This window comes from Neofelis nebulosa, chromosome 14, assembly GCF_028018385.1.
Source record: "Neofelis nebulosa isolate mNeoNeb1 chromosome 14, mNeoNeb1.pri, whole genome shotgun sequence".
In the NCBI taxonomy this organism is placed as follows: domain Eukaryota; kingdom Metazoa; phylum Chordata; class Mammalia; order Carnivora; family Felidae; genus Neofelis; species Neofelis nebulosa.
Window position 1 is genome coordinate 80803718 of NC_080795.1, and position 15834 is coordinate 80819551.

A 15834-nucleotide genomic window follows, 5' to 3' on the forward strand; every position below is an offset into this window, starting at 1 on the left:
CAGTATTTCCCTCCTTTTTGTGGCCGAATAATATTCCACTGTGTGGATGGACCGCTGTGTTCATTTGTGATCAAGCTGACTGGGTTTTCTGCACCATCGGGCTCTTACAGATGCTGCTGTCGTGAACATGCACGTACACATTTCGTTTGCACGTGTGGTCCCATCCCCTGGGTACAAGCTGGAGACTCTGGATTTGTTTGTTTTTTAAAAATTTGTTTATCATGAGAGAGAGAGAGAGAGGCAGAGCCTGAGCAGAGGAGACGGGGAGAGAGGGTCCCAAGCAGGCTCCACGCTGTCAGCACAGAGCCTGACGCGGGGCTCAGTCTCAGAACTGTGAGATCACGGCCTGAGCTGAAATCCAGAGTCTGACGCTTAACCGACTGAGCCACCCTGGCGTCCCGAGACTGCTTTTAAATGTTGCAAAACCGGGAAAAACAAATCTCACTTTGGCACCTTTTATTCTGTCATGTCCGTCACTGTGAGATCTCTGATGCTTCCTGGTTCCAGAAACCAATTCTCCATGTTCCAGAACCGCCCCCCCTTTCCCCCTCCTCCATCTCGGAAACAACCCAACCACCCCTGTGTCCCAGGAAATCCCCCTCTCCCCATCATGTCCCGGAAACTACCCCCTCTTCCCCCCTCTTGTGTCCTGGAAACCCCCCTCTCCTCCCCTGCTTGTCCCCGAAAGTCCCCCCTTCTCCCCAATCCCATGTCCCAGAAACAACTCCCCTGTGTCCCCGGAACCCCCCCTCGTGTCCCAGAAACTCCCCCCTCTCCCTCCCCTCCTATGTCCCAGAACCCCCCTCCTCCCTCTCCCCCCTCCCCTCGTGTCCCGGCCCCCACCCCCTCAGCGACCCGGACCCCCTTTCCCGGGAGCAGTCGGGGTGCTCTGGTCCCCACAAGAGCCGCAGGAGGACCAGAAGCAGATGTGGTCGCTCGTTGTGGTTTTTCATTGGGAACAAAATCAAACCCTACACTTCAGGTGTTTATGTCACTCCAACCTCGTGCCTAGTCTTCGTCAAGAGTTTCCGCAAAAGCCTTCTGACTCCTTTACAGACGGTGGCACGCCGTCGCCACGGGGGCACCCAGCACGTGCCAGCTCGCTCGGCGCCAGCCCGTCCCCCGTGACCGGGTTGTCCGGGCTCGGGGTCCCTTGTGCAAAGCTCGATGAGGCGCAGGCAGCCATCCCGGGCTCCAGTTAAGAGCCTGCGGTCCCCTCACGACGGAGGGTCCAGGAATTTCACGTCACGACGCCCTGCACCCCACCCCTGGGAGGGGGCGCTACCGGCATCTCCCGGTGAGGCCGGCGATGCTGCCGGAGAGCCCGCGGTGTGCGGGCCGGTCCCCGCGGCAGCCACAGCTGCGGCCCGAGATGTCCACGGTGCCCAGGCCCCAGAGGCCGCTTGGTTTTGTCTTGGGAACGTTCAGTTGCCGAGCCATGTTTTCGGTCTGGTCTCTGCTGGGTGACTCGTGGTGGCTGAGGGTGGGCAGAGGCCAGATCGCACGGCCTCCTGGCTGGGAGGGGAGCTGTGTCACCGTCCCGCCCCTGGCGGGCACACAGATGAGCGCGAGAGCGCGGGGCCGCCCGGAGGCGGAGGCTCTAGTGCCCGCCTACGACGCCCTCCCCCCAAACCGACGTCCAGAGACCGCCGAGGGTCTGGGCGGTGGGACAGCAGCGGTCTCACCGAGTCGCGACACTTACCGAGCACTTGCGTTTCAGTGCCCGCGGCGGTCCCCAAGATGACCTCGGAGACCCTCAAGCACAAGATAAACCCTTCGGCGGGAGAGACCCTGCCGCACGCCGTGGACGTCTTGCTGTACACGCCCGGTAGGAGGCCTGCCCTCGCTCGGGGCTGCTCTGTGTCCGGCACTTTGGGGAGCCTGGTTTGCGTTTGGGGTCAGCCCTGAAGTGGGGGGACGGGACGCGACAGGGCGAGCGGGACCAGGCGGGCGTCTGTCTAGTTGTTCGGGTGAGGCCCTGGGCGACGAGGCGAAGCCGGGTGGCTGCGTGTGCCCTCCGCCTCGGGAAGGCCAGGCCCCAGGGAGCCACGGCGACCCCACCGGGGCGAGCGCCCCGTGGAGACTCCACTCCCACCTAGCCGTGCCTCACGTGGCGCAGTGCTTTACAGCTTAGAAAGCGCCTCCACTCACGTCCTTTCTTTCGGGGGCGTTTAACCTGGGCCTGCTTCCACTGTGACGAGGGACTGCGCCCAGGACCTCGCGTTACAGATTGCAGGCGCGTTTCCCTTGCCCGTCCGGATGCCTGACAACACGGTTCCCCTTCATGTGGCGAGGCTGTGGCCCTGCGTCCGGCGCAGACCTCCCGGCCGAGGCGCAACGGAGGACGGACGGGCATGAGCGCCGCGAGGGGCCTCAGCCTGAACACAGACCGCCGTCGTGTCACAGGCGCAAAACCGTCAAAGATGCTTTGGCTTAAGTCTGACTTGGAAAGCGCTGTGGGGCGGGCCGCTCTGAGGGCGCAACGTGTTGGAGAGCACAGGACTTCGTTCTGGGCAGTAAAGAACCTGTGGTCTGGCGCTTTGCTTCAGCTCGTCGGGGCGTGAGGTGAGCGACAGGGAGCATCACGGATGTGCCCTCCTGTCCCCTTCGCCCTTTGCGGTTATGGCTCCACAGCTGTCTCCCGGCCCACCCGGTTCCCGAGGGCGGATGGCAGGTCGGCGGCAAAGCAGTTTCCCAGCACGAGAGGACAGTTTATCTCGTCACCGGTTGTCCTGAAGACCCAGCAAGGGGACACACTGAGCGCGAAGGAGGACAGAGCGCGGTTGGACCTCGGGGCCCTGGAGACTTACCAGGTTCATCCGATCGAGGCTCCGTGTTGGCTGTGACGCTGCAGACCAGTGGGACGGGTTTTTTTGTTTTTTGTTTTTTTAAATGTTCCTTTACTTTTGAGAGAGAGGGAGACACAGCATCTGAGCCAGGCTCCAGGCTCTGAGCTGTCGGCACAGAGCCTGACGCAGGACCCACGAACCGTGAGATCATGACCGGAGCCAGAGCCAGACGCTCAGCCGACCGGGCCACCCAGGCGCCCGAGACAGTTTTTATTGTGGTGTCCGGATAAATGAGTGTTTTTAGAGTTAAGTCGGTTTCCTGTAAATCAGAACCGACTGGACTGTGGGCTTCCTGTCACGATGGGCTAGCTGGTTCAGAGCAGCCGTCCCTCCCAGAACATCTAGAAGGGCCAGAGCACAAAGCGACCACGGAGAACGGTGGAGCCCCTTCTTCCTGTGGAGCGACTGGCAGTTCTGTAAGCGGCATCTCAGAAGCGAGGAAGTGAGCAGAGCTGTGGCCAGTGCCGAGGGGCCGGAGGGACAAAACTGGTCGGGATCCGTCGAGAAGGGGACTACTGGTAAGCCCTTTAGCGGTGGCTCCAGACCCCTCCGGTTACCCACGCGCTAAGGAGCCAGCCCTCCGGCCTCGAAGCATCCCGGTCCCTGGTGAGACTGAACAGTGTAGGGTGGTATCTCCCCAAGGGGGCCAGTGGAACGAATACCCCAGGAAGACTGACACGTTCGTGTCTCCTTGACATGTGACAGAGGTGATACGACAGAGCAGGGGTTTGAGGGAAGGGCTGTTTTTACCGTATGTGACGTCAGGGATGTCGTGTATCACGTGGAAAACACGAAGCTTGACCGCACCACAGATCACACAGTCGGTTCCAGGTGGATGGAAACCTACACGCGAAAGCCACTGACGAACATAAATGAAGACAGCACCCAGCTTCTAGCAGAGAACAGAGGAGAGCATGTTCATGACCTTGGGGCAGAGAAGGAGACTGTACGTCCACGCGAGCCGTGAAGGAAGAGACTGGTGGATTTTGCTACTGAGATGATGGAATTGTAAACAGACACTTTGGAGGGAGTGAACCAGGTGGTCGCAGAGTGGGAGGGGCGCCGGCAAGGGCTCGGGTCAAGGGCGGGCACAGAGTGGCTGCACATCCGGGAGAGGAGCACAACCCAGCTCAAAGACAGGCAAAAGACCTGGGGCGCCGGGGGGGGAGGGGGGGGGGCTCCGTTGCTTGCGCGTCCGACGCTTGACTTCAGCTCAGGTCATGATCCCAGGGCCGTGGGATCGAGCCCCACGTCAGGCTCTGCTCTGACAGCAAGAAGCCTGCTTGGGATTCTCGCTCTGCTCGCTCTCTGCCCTTCCCCCGCTTATATACACACACGCTTGCTCACTCCCTCGCTCTCAAACATCTTTACAACACGGGCGAGAGAGGTAATACCTCACCACGGAGGACAGCCTCCACGTGGCCACTTAAAGGCCACAGCCTCATGAGCAGTTAGGGAAATGCAAAGACACGACCGTCAAAAACCCAAAAGCTTCATGCCCTCGGAACGGCCATCGGAGGGCCCGCCCCACCGGGTGCCGATGAGGATGTGGGGCCGGGGGCAGCGGCTCCTGTCCCGGCTCTCCACGCCGCACCCCCTTCCCGCTTTCCACGCCTGGCGCACCCCTGCTGCTCCTCTGCCCCCTGCCCGGGACCCCCTTCTTCAGCGACGGCCCCGCCCTGGCCCTGCCGACTGCGGCTCTCCGGGTGGAGCCGGCTCCCTCCTGGGACTTCAGGCTCCAAAGCTCGTGCTCTCTTCCTGTCCGGGGCACCCGGCATGGGCCTGGCCCTCAGCAGGTACTCGGGCAGCGCCGGCGCCCGAGTGATAGCACCAGTCACGTGCACGTGCATCCAAGGGTTTCCCTTTGAAAACGTTTTTGGGTTGTTTACTTCTTCAGGGCATCTAGACCCGGCAGAAAAAGTTGAAGACGCTCACCCCAAATTATGGTGTGCTCTAAGTGAGGGCAAAGTGATCGTGTTTGACGCTTCCTCCTGGACGATCCACCAGCACTGCTTCCGAGTGGGCACTTCTAAGCTGGTGAGTAAGCAGGGCGCCGTGCAGGGCGGCACTTTTCCAGATGAAGCCGCGATTCTGCAAAGACAGAGAAGTCCACCTGGGCCCGGCAGTGGGACAGGGTATCCCACAGCATCACTCCGTATTGTCAATAGCAGGTCTTTAGGTTTTTTTGAGAGAGAGATAACGCACGTGTGAGTGGGGGATGGGGCAGAGGGAGGGAGAGAGAAAGAGAGGATCTTCAGCAGATCCCAGGGCGGGGCTCGATCCCACGACCCTGGGATCATGACCTGAGCCGAAATCGAGTCAGACACACAACCGAGCATCCCGAGAACCCCCGTTTTTATTCTAAGTTTAATTTTTTCATTGTGATTCTTAGTTATGTGCGTTTCAAAGACTTTTTAAGGAATAGAATAACTTAAAATCCTAGTTACAATCAAATCGAAAGGCCGCCTTGTGAGGCCACCTCTGCTGTCCCCAGTCAGGCCAGGTAACAAGTAAAGCAGTAAGTTCTCCCAGTTACACACGGGAAAACACTGTCCTCGTCTCACCGAGATTTTCCTTGCTGTTGAACAGAAAGAAACTTGGGTAATTATCTCAAGAAAGTGCTCCCACCTCTGGACACTGCAGTTCAGAGCAGGCCACCTAACGTATCTTTGGGCCACGAAAGAAAGACATTTGACTAAAGCCATACCAGTTCTCAGGGAGATGCCTCAAAAGAAAGGGCTTTTTCCAAGTGATTATTTCTGAAATTAGTAAGCGGGCTTCCTTTTCTAATTTATGGGACTATTTGTTGGCAAAATTAAAGCTAGCAGTTTTTTAGAAACTCTTTCTTCGGACTTCAAGAGGAGGAGCAGTGAACCACCGCCCACACTCACTGTGCCTGGGATCAGATCTGGTCTCACCCCGTCCACCACGATGCCAGGTTTACTCGGAAGCCTACTTGTATTTGGAAGTCTGCGTTCGGTTACCAGGAGAGGGTTGCACGTGTCACGGATGAACACAGGAGAGACCGTCCTCAAGTGGAAAGTGAAGCGGCTCGGGAAACTGCAAGTCAGGAAGGCGTCAGGAACGCCTTTCAGTGACGTGGTTGGATGGGCTGAGATGCTCGCATGAGCACAGCTCTGTTTCACGTGTTTGTGCGACCCGTGGATCTCTCCAGTGTGTCATCCCTCAATTTCTAATTTCCAAGTCTCCAAAAACAGGGCACCCGGGTGGCCCGGTGGGTTCAGCGTCCGACTTCAGCTCAGGTCACGATCTCAAGGTTCATGAGTTTGAGCCCCACATTGGTCTCTGCTGTCAGCACAGAGTCCACTTTTCGAATCCTCTGTCCCCGTCTCTCTCTGCTCCTTCCCCTCTCAAAAAGAAATGAGCATTTTTTTAAATAAGTTATACAGGGGCATCTGGGTGGCTCAGTCGGTTAAGCGTCTGACTTTGGCTCAGGTCGCGATCTCACGGTTTACAGGTTCGAGCCCCGCGTCGGGCTCTGTGCTGACAGCTCAGAGCCTGGAGCCCGCTTTGGGTTCTGTGTCTCCCTCTCGCTCTGCCCCTCCCCCACTTGCACCGTGTCTCTCTCTCTCTCTCTCTCTCTCTCTCTCTCTCTCTCTCTCAAAACTAAATTAAAAAAACTTAAAAAACAAAGTTACACAAAAACATCTATAAATTACCATTGGTTGTTGACTTTTCTAGGCCGGAAGGAAACCCAGAGAACCCTGTCTCGCTACAGAACGGAAAACCGTGGGCAGTTGTGTTTGTGATTAGTCTAGTCAGTCCTCATTATTTGCATATTCCATGTTTGCAAATTCACCCGCTTGCTAGAGTTTATTTTAACCCTGAAACAAATACAGTGTTTTCACGGTTATCCGCAGACGCACACGTGCGGAGCTGCTGGTGCGCGTTCCCAGCCGAGGTCAAACCGGCGGACGCTGTGTCTTGTCTCAGCCCCGGCTGGACACAGGTGCCCTCTTTGCGGCCTATTTAGTGCCACGGTTTTGCATTCTCGTGTTCTAATGGTGATTTCTGCTGCTTAAAACGGCCCCCGGTGTAGAGCTGGGGTGCTGTCCAGTGTCCCTAAGCCCAAGAAGGCCGTGACGGGCCTTCGTGAGAGAGTCAGGCACTAGGTGAGCTGTGCTCAAGCATGAGTTGCAGCGTACTTGGCCAGGAGTCCGGTGTTAATGAGTCAGCAGCGGATAAAAAAATCAGATGTCTTTTTTTTTTAATTTTTTTTTTTTAACGTTGATTTATTTTTGAGACAGAGAGAGACGGAGCACGAACAGGGGAGGGGCAGAGGGAGACACAGAATCCGAAGCAGGCTCCAGGCTCCGAGCCGTCGGCGCAGAGCCCGACGCGGGGCCCCGAACTCACGGACCGCGAGATCGTGACCTGAGCCGGGGTCCGCCACTTAACCGGCCGAGCCACCCGGGCGCCCCCCAAATCAGATGTCTTTAGACAGAAGCGCTCTGAACACATAAGCTTACGTACTGGTCAGCAGACGGAAACGTGGCCAGGGCTCGCGGGAGCCGAACCCCGGGTCCCCCCCCAGGAGCGGACGTTCGGGGCTTGCGGGGAGCGGGGAGGACAGAGCTCCTGGGAGTAACGAGAGGGGCCGGCCTCCGTGACGCGTTCTCCGCCCGCTGTCAGAACTGCATGGTGATGGTGGAGCGGAGCCAGGTGTGGGTCGGCTCAGAGGACTCCGTCGTCTACATCATCAACGTCCACAGCCTGTCCTGCAACAAGCAGCTGACGGACCACCGCTCCGGGGTCACGGGCTTGGCTGTCCAGAGCGGGGCACCCAGGTACGGCCGGGCCCTGCCGGGAGAAGGGGCCGCTTGGCTCCCGGGCGGGCCGGGCCGGGCGCCCCTAGGGGGAAGGGTCCGCGGTCGCCGTGGCGGCCTGTCCCGAGCAGAGTCGCGTGACGTTCTCGTCCGTGTCGGGCCCTGAGCACAGAGGCGCGGGTCTCTGCCGCGGGGTGAGCGTGGGGCTCAGGCGGCCACTTCCTTGCCTGTCCTCGGCGGCTGCCGGTCTGCCCCAAGTCTTTGGCTGGCGGGCACGGCATCCCGTTTCTCTGTCTTCACACGGTGTTTTCCGAGTCCGCATCTCCCCGATGAGGATGCCCGGCATAGCGGATCGGGGCCCACCCTGTTAACCGTCACTTGAACGCTCCCGTACGGGCCCTGTTTTCAAGTAGTGCCGCGTTCTGAGGCCCTGGGGGTTCGTGGTGGCCCTTGGTTGGGGGGTGCAGTCCGACTCCTCACATTCGCTGTCTTTACCGTACTAAGAACGTCAGCCCGAAGGCAGGCACCCGTGTTCTGCTCTTTGCCGCGTGTCCTGTGCCTAGAACAGGGCCCGGCACACGGTAGGTCCTCATTTCCGGTCACCTGCTTCACCACCTGGGCCCGGGGCCCACGGCCCCGAAGCTTGTCCGCCCGTCCTCCGTGCCGCCCTCCCCCGCTGCCCTGTCCCTTAGTTTCAGGGGCGCCGTCTGTCCTCAGGCCCAGCTCAGAGAGCAGCAGGTGCCGACCGGAACCTCAGCCGCTATCACGAGGTGAGGGGGCCGGGACGGCACGTCCTGCGCAAGGGGCTAGGTTTTACTCCGCCGCCGCGTTAGGTTCTGCGGAGCCGGCAGCAAACACCGATGGGCAAGGACCGGCCTCCTCAGCAAACCGTCTTCTCTGCGGGATCGGTTAGCCCCTTGCTGATCGTTCCCGCGACACGGGCAGCGTTCGCTTGGGCGAGAATCACTGTGCACGCTGTGGACCTTTATCTAATGGTAACTTCGTTGGCTTCCGTGTCAAGTGTTTTACACCCGTGTGTTCGCCCCCCCAGCAAGGTGTATTCGTGCAGCGTGGACGGGACGGTCCTGGCCTGGAACGTGAGCTCCCTGCGCGTGACCAGCAGGCTCCAGCTGCCGGGCGGCGGGCTTTCGTCCATCCGTCTGCACGACGGCTGTCTGTGGTGCTGTAAGTCCTCAGCCTCTGCCCCCACGAGGGGCCCAGAGCCCTGCTCCGGGGGGAGGGAACCCCAGGACAGCCTGCGGCCGGTTTGCTCTGCCTCGCACGTCTTCAGCCGCCTGCCCCCTCCCGTGTCTGCGGCTTCCGGGAGCCCTCTGTGGCCCTGTCACTGTGTGTCAGCGCGCGGGCTCGGGTTGACCCCACGTTTACCCCTCGGAGAAAGCGTCAGACTCCCCTCGGAAGCTGCTGCCCCACGTTACGTCCCCGCCCGCGGTGTGTGACAGTTGTGATCCCTCCGCATCCCCACAAAACGTGTTGCGTTTGGTACCGTAACCACCCTCGTGGGGCCGCCTGCCTTTCCCAGCCGCGTGCTCGTCTGCCGCGCGTGTCGTCCCTGCAGAGACGTGGGCTCGTCAGTCTGCGCACCTGCGGTGCCGTGGGCAGGCTTGCGCACGAGGCTTCTGTCGTCTTCGTGCCTTTCCGTGCCCCGCTTGCCCCTTCTGTCTTTGTTGCTCCGTCGGAAAGGACGCGGGAAACGAGAACTTCTTACATTCCGTTTTTCTTTTTAGCGCCACATTTTCTGCGTTTTGCTTTACCTTTTGGCGGTTGCTCTAAGAATTGCAACCCGCAGGCTTACCTGTCACAGCCGGCCCGAAGCCACCAGGACCCCCCCCACGTATCACGTACGCAGCTCACACGAGTATGATCGGTTCCACTTACCTCCTCCCGCCCCTTTGGCTGTCGCTGCTAAAAGCAGTATTTTAATGCTGCCGTCGGGATAAAGCTCGGAAAATATCGTTAACGTTTTTGTTTACGCACCCCCCGGTGTTGGCCTGTACGGTCACCATTTCGGGGGAGCTTCGTGCCTGGTTTGCCTCATTTCCCTTAGCGTCTCTCGTGGCCGCAGTTGGCTGTAAACAGACTGATCTTCTGCACGCACTCTAGCGGTCTCTTTCCAGTGCTGCGTAGCCCTGTCTGTTCCCGATGAGAAGTCCACTGTCGCTGCTGCTGTCCTGCCGAAATGACCTGCCTGTGGCCGCTTGCGGGCCGCTCTTTGCTTTCGGGAGTTGGGCTACACTGTGCTCAGGCGGGAGCCCTTCGTGTCTGTCTTGCTTGCTCTTTACGTTCAGTGGGGGAGACTTGGAACCGTTATCTCTTCGAGTATCTCCTTTATCCCTTCTCTTTCTCCATGTCTTCTGGGATCCTAGCTTTTTTTTTAATGTTTATTTTTGAGAGAGAGAGAGAGAGAGAGAGAGAGAGAGAGAGGATGCAAAGCCGGTTCCAGGCTGACAGCAGAGAGCCTGAGGCAGGGCTCAAACTCACAAACCTCGAGATTATGACCTGAGCCAAACAAAGTAGGATGCTTAACCGATAAGCCACCCAGGCGCCCCTGGGATTCTGTTTACATACATACGCGTGTGTGTATTCATTCTAGAATTATATTGGAACATAAGACATATATTCTAATATACGTATTAGACCATTCGGTAACACCCCACCTGTCTCAGGCTGTACTTTTTTCATGTTTTTCTCAGCTTTAGTTTGGTTAAGACCTAAAGCTTCCTCTGTCCTGTCTGCTGTTGAACCTGTCCGGCAACTTTTCATTTCAGTTCGAGAGGTTCATGTATTTTACATTTTTAAAGAACCTGCATTTCTCTTCTACATTCTTTGTGCCCATGCGTCCTCTTTATCCTTTCCTGGAAGTTATGACATTTGTTTGTAGTCAGAAGTCCTTCTCTGCCGGGTCCCAGGGCATCTGTGGGCCTGCTTCCATTCACGGCTTTTCTACTGAGTTGTAGTGCTGCCTTCGTGCTTGGGGTGTAAAGGGACTTTGTTGTGTCCTGGGTGTTGTTGATGACACATCAAAGAGACTCTGGGTTAAAGCCGCCTTCAAAGAGCATTATTTTATCCTGGAAGGTCACTAAATGACTGGCCTATCATCTTGAGCCTGTGTAGAGGCTTCCTTTTAGGTTTTTCTTTGGTCAATACATGGCAGTTTTGAGCTTGTTCCTAGAGTACATAACGCTTCATCCTGGTGTAGTCTTTATTTTATACGCATGGCTCTTTGAGGGTCTCAGGGAAATTTCCGAGGCACACACACTGGGCCTTCCCAGATAGATAAGCTACAGCATTGAAGTAGGTCTCTTCCCAGGCCAAGGATCTAAGAATTTTTACATAGATGTTTGGGCTCCCTCATTTGGGGGTGTTCCCTGTCTTTCCGGCCACACTGGCAGCCTAGCCGTGCCCTCGGCCATGGCGGACTGCAGCATACGCTAGAACGCCTTTCCTCGGCGTCCCACAAAGAACCAGGAAGTACCTTTAGGGAAAACCTGGCGTTTCTTTTCTTTCGAGGATCGTAGGCCTCAGCTCTCGCAGATCTCCACGGGCTGTTGTGTGTGTGTGTGCGCGCGTGCGCGCACGCGTGCACCACCCACCCCTGGATGCATTTTGGACTCAGAGCTGACCAGACCTTGGGCTAAAAGGTGCCTGTTAAATGCAGGGAGGGAGGTAACAGATTAGAGTGAGGACAGATAGCTTTGCTCTAAGGACAGAATCCCTTTTACCTTCCAAGTTAACTGAACGCGGTAAGCAGTTTTCCTATTTAACAACAACGAGAAAAGTACAAGACAAACGCAGACTTTCTTGAGGCAACAGAGAGCACGTGCCTAGAAAGTGTTGTCCCCGAATGAGAGTCACAAGCAGAAATCTGGGTCGCTCATCACGTGTTACCAGTGCACATGCCGGGCCCGTGTCCGTGTCTGTGTTAACTCGGGACATCTGTGTGCACTGAGGCGGAACCTGGAAGATTGTGAGCCTGAGGGGCTGGAATGTTCTAGCCCAGTAGCACCATGTGAGACCTTCGTGTCTACCCCCGGGGCTGCAGGGGAAGCAGCCCACGCCGTGTGCCCAGGTCATCTCCTAGGTGGGGAGTAGACCCCAGTCCCACACCTGCAGGTGGACGTTTGCACCTTGAGGTTGCTGGCGCACCCGTGGCTCAGGCTGTGGCCTTCAGGTAGGCACGTCCGGGTTCAAATCCAGGCTTGGTCTCTGGGCAGCTGATCACTTTGGGCAGGTCCCTCACGGGCTCTTGGAGTGTGTGTCTTCATTGGAAAAGTGAGCTAGAGGGGCGCCTGGGTGGCTCAGTCAGTTGAGCGTCCGACTTCGGCTCAGGTCATGATCTCGCGGTTCGTGGGTTTGAGTCCCATGTCGGGCTCTGTGTTGACAGCTCAGAGCCTGGAGCCTGGAGCTGCTTCGGATTCCGTGTCTCCCTCTCTCTCTGTCTCTGTCTCTGTCTCTCTCAAAAATAAATAAATAGTAAAAAAAGTGAGCTAGAGGGGGTGCCTGGGGGGCTCAGTTGGTGGAGTATTCGGCTCTTGATATCAGCTCAGGTCATGATTGCTGTTTGTGAGTTCGAGCCCCGCAAGGGCTCAATGCTGACAGCTCAGAGCCCGACTGAGCCTCTCCTTCTCTCTCTGCCCCGCCCCCACTTGTGCTCACCCTTGCTCCCTCTCAAAATAAAATAAACTTCAGAAAGAAAAGTGAGATAGAAATCCCACCCTCCCCTTCGAGAGCCACGGTCCTCGGTGCGCTGAGCGTTGGTGACGGCAGCCTCTTCTGTCCACGCCAGCTTCACGTACTGGGGCTCATTCTGCCGGGGCCGCTTCCTGGGGCCACGCGTCCAGCGCGCTGAGGAGGGCTCTGGGGAGGGGGACAGAAGTGCCTCTCCACAGGGTGAGCCCAGGTGCTCCCAGCCAGCAGCAGGTGTCCTGGGGCCTCACGGCTCAGTCCAAGTAGGTAAGGGTTGCTGGCTGTCAGGCTCCCCACGGATGAGGCTTTGCTTATTAGGTCTCAGAAAAACCACACCGAACGGAGCCTAGCAGCAGGAAGGCGATGTGACGGCCCCTCGCACTTTCCATGACTGAAAACTCAGCTGGGCTTCCAGTCCTGGGGTGGCCACGGCCGGCAGGGGTCCTCTGCGTCGAGGCCCAGTGCCGGGGGTCCTGGGGTCCGCTCGCAGGGGACGGGAAGCCGGAATGCCACAGCCCGGGGCCGCTCCCACGTTCACCTCATGGGCTGCTGTGCCCTCCTGCCCCCATGTGTGCGAGGCTGGCCCGGTGGCCGCAGCACCAGGGGCGGGCGGCCAAGCAGGAAGCACGGAAGACAAGGACGGGCTTCACGGTGTTTCTGTCCCTGTGTCCGGGGCTGCCCCGCAGCCGGTGTCTCCACGTTCCCCGCTGCCTGGAGCCTGGTGCCCTATAGCTCTCGGGACGTGCAGACGCTTGGCTTGCAAGACGACCTTTTCCTTGAGCCGTAAACGGAAGCACTTAGTGGCCTGTGGCGCTGTCCCCTGGAGTTCTAAGCGCCGACAGGGACAGGGTGAGGGCAGGCCGCACCTTCTAGTGACAGGGGAGACCCGGAACGTCCGCGTTTGCAAAGCCTCAGGAGGGGCCGCGGGGCGGACGGTCACCGGGGTCCTGGGAGCAGCGTGCCAGCGCCCGAGCCGGCACCGGGCGGCAGCCGGTTGACCTTCCCGGCGGCCCCGGGGCACCCGCCTTCCCTCACGCTGGCTCTTCTGCTCCGCAGGCACAGGTAGCGGCATCGTGGTCGTGACGACAGGTGGATCTCTTCGTCAGGAACTGAAGGTGGAGGAGAACTCTAAGGACGCGAGCACCTCCTTCCTGGGTTTCCAGCTCCTCCCCGAGGTACCCGTCCCGGCAGCGCCCTCCGGCGGCACAGCGGAGCGGGCGCGGCCACCAGCCACACCGTGATTCCCGTTTCAGCAGGAGCAGCTGTGGGCGGCGTGTGCCGGGCTGGACGGCGTCTACATCTGGAGCCTCAGGGACCTGGCCCGGCCCCCTCAGCGGGTCCACCTGCAGGACTGCGCCGAGGTCAGCTGCATGATCAGGGTGAAGAAGCAGGTACGGCCGGGGCCACGCGTCCCCGGAGCACCCCCGCCCCGCCGCCCCCGGCTCCTGCCCGGCCCTCGAGGCCGGTCCGGGGAGGACTGGATTTGGGGGCGCGCAGGGGTCTCCCTGCCCAGGCCCGGCGGCATGTGGCCGACGCCCCCTCCGTCTCTCCTTGGCAGATCTGGGTAGGCGGCACAGGCCGGTCACAGGGGAAGTACAAAGGGAAAATCTATGTGATCGACGCCCAGAGGAAGACGGTGGAAAAGGAGCTGGTGGCCCACACGGACGCGGTAAAGACCCTGTGCTCGGCAGAGGACAGATACGTGCTGAGCGGGTCGGGCAGCGGGGAGGGGAAGATCGCCATCTGGAAAGTCGAGTAAACGTGGGTGAACGTGCCGAGCCGGGCTGTGCTCTGAGGGCCGCGTGCCTTCCGCCCCTCGCCGGCGCTCTCCGGAGAAGGTGGCTGGGGGCGGGGGCACCGCTGTGCCCCTCGCACGTGCCCGTTTGGCTCCTCGGCCTCCCGACGCATAACGCACTTTCTCTCTCGCACTTTCCTGATTAAACTGTGCCAACAGTGTTTCGGGTTGGGGTGCTTCTCAGGCAGGCGGATGCATCAACTTGCTAATAACCTCTGTGAAGTTACCCAGTGTTGTCTAGAAGGTTCCAGAACCCATGACCAAGGGCGGGCGCTGGATGGAGCCAGTTGGAAGGGATTTAGCCAGATCACATACGACCTGCAGACCTCATTTCTCTGGTTCTGCCTTCTCTACTTCATTCAATGAATACATTTTAAGCATCAGGCTTACAGGAGGCCTACGGCCTTCGGTTGGCTTCTTGTGGCCAGAAAAGTTCACGAGAGGAGGTGTTTTTTAAATGACCGCTTTGTGGTTGAACGGATTTGTGCCTGCCCATCAGAGCAGGTGACCCAAGAGGGGACAGGGAGGGGACAGAATGCGATAAGGGTGTGTGCACAGGGGTTGGGCTCGCTCAGGCAGGCTCTGGATTTAACTAAGGCGAAACTCTTATAACGAAGAAACCTAGAGAAACTTTTCTGCCAAAGATCACAGACGAAAACTTGCGTCTAAAATAGCACACACAACCTCATCTTCCGGTGAAGTTGCCGTCATTTGCCTTAACGTACGTTTCACCTGTCTGCCTGTGGAGTGCACGCCAGACATGTCCGTAGGAGGTGCTTGATTATTTAACCGAAGAGGATCTCATTAGCTCTAAATAACTACACATTTGCAGAAAAAGACCTTTTATACGTTTGTACTAGAACATTGAGATTTCATTCCCTCAGCGTCCGGCAGGGAGGGTTCTGGGCTGTGGAGGGGGCACCCGCCTGACGCACCGTGTGAGGGCCCGTGGCCTGTCCCCCGTGGACCCGCCACGAGCTCAACCACGGAGGGGCCTGCTGGACTCTGCCCGGGGTTTTTGGAATCAGACACTGTGCTGGACCTCACTCACCCTGGGAGGTCTCGGAGGGTCTCTGGCCAAGTTCTGGTAGCAGCTACAGGATCTCCAGACGAAAGCTTTGACCAGGACCCGGGCTGGGTCTACAGGACCTAAGCGTTTTGCAAGGTCCAGACCACTGACCCAGATTTTGGGGTGCTCTGGGAATGTGGTACAGAGAACAGCCAGGTGGCCTCATGCCCCCATGACTATGCTTACAAAGGGGGTGCGCTCCCGACTTCCAGAAGGAAGACTCGGCCATAAACAAAGCGCAGGAGGTTTTATTCTGCTTTTGCAAACACATGGAAGATTGCGGTCAAATCCTGTCAGAAACACACATGAATTATTTAATGTCCGTCCACGCGTGACCAGGCGTTTTCACCTTGTCAACAGTAAATTCCTTTATTAAAGACTGAGGTCTTGCTTTCGTTCTTTATCCAACATTAACCGGTGGGAGAGATCTGTGAAATAAGACAGGACCCCTTTGGATTTGCTGTTAATTCCGAGCGCCCATCAAGTTGTTCTAATGCAGGCGTTTCATTTCCTTTATTCTTGGTGATCATTTCCAAGATCTTACTTGACGGTGATAGGGTGGCCAGTGGGGCTTGCTGAAATGGAAAGGGTGCTTTATGCCTTCGGTATTCCCTCGGTGACCTGAAGAGG

The 15834-nt window shown here is 58.2% G+C and overlaps 1 protein-coding gene across 6 annotated transcripts in view; it reads left to right on the forward strand.

Annotated features, from left to right (window-relative positions):
* DENND3 (DENN domain containing 3) overlaps positions 1 to 15587 on the forward strand; it is a 52592-nt gene extending 37005 nt beyond the window's left edge. For 3 of the 6 annotated variants that reach the window (XM_058699220.1, XM_058699224.1, XM_058699225.1), the window contains 7 exons: positions 1721 to 1828; positions 4747 to 4886; positions 7503 to 7657; positions 8688 to 8821; positions 13397 to 13515; positions 13594 to 13731; positions 13899 to 15587. In XM_058699220.1, coding sequence (XP_058555203.1) covers positions 1721 to 1828; positions 4747 to 4886; positions 7503 to 7657; positions 8688 to 8821; positions 13397 to 13515; positions 13594 to 13731; positions 13899 to 14099 — 995 coding nt within the window. In that variant the 3' untranslated portion in view covers positions 14100 to 15587. Of the gene's footprint in view, positions 1 to 1720; positions 1829 to 4746; positions 4887 to 7502; positions 7658 to 8687; positions 8822 to 9381; positions 10047 to 12658; positions 12841 to 13396; positions 13516 to 13593; positions 13732 to 13898 lie in introns of those variants that run through there. The other 3 variants (XM_058699221.1, XM_058699222.1, XM_058699223.1) reach the window with 3 other exon arrangements.
* The last annotated feature ends 247 nt before the right edge of the window (positions 15588 to 15834 follow it).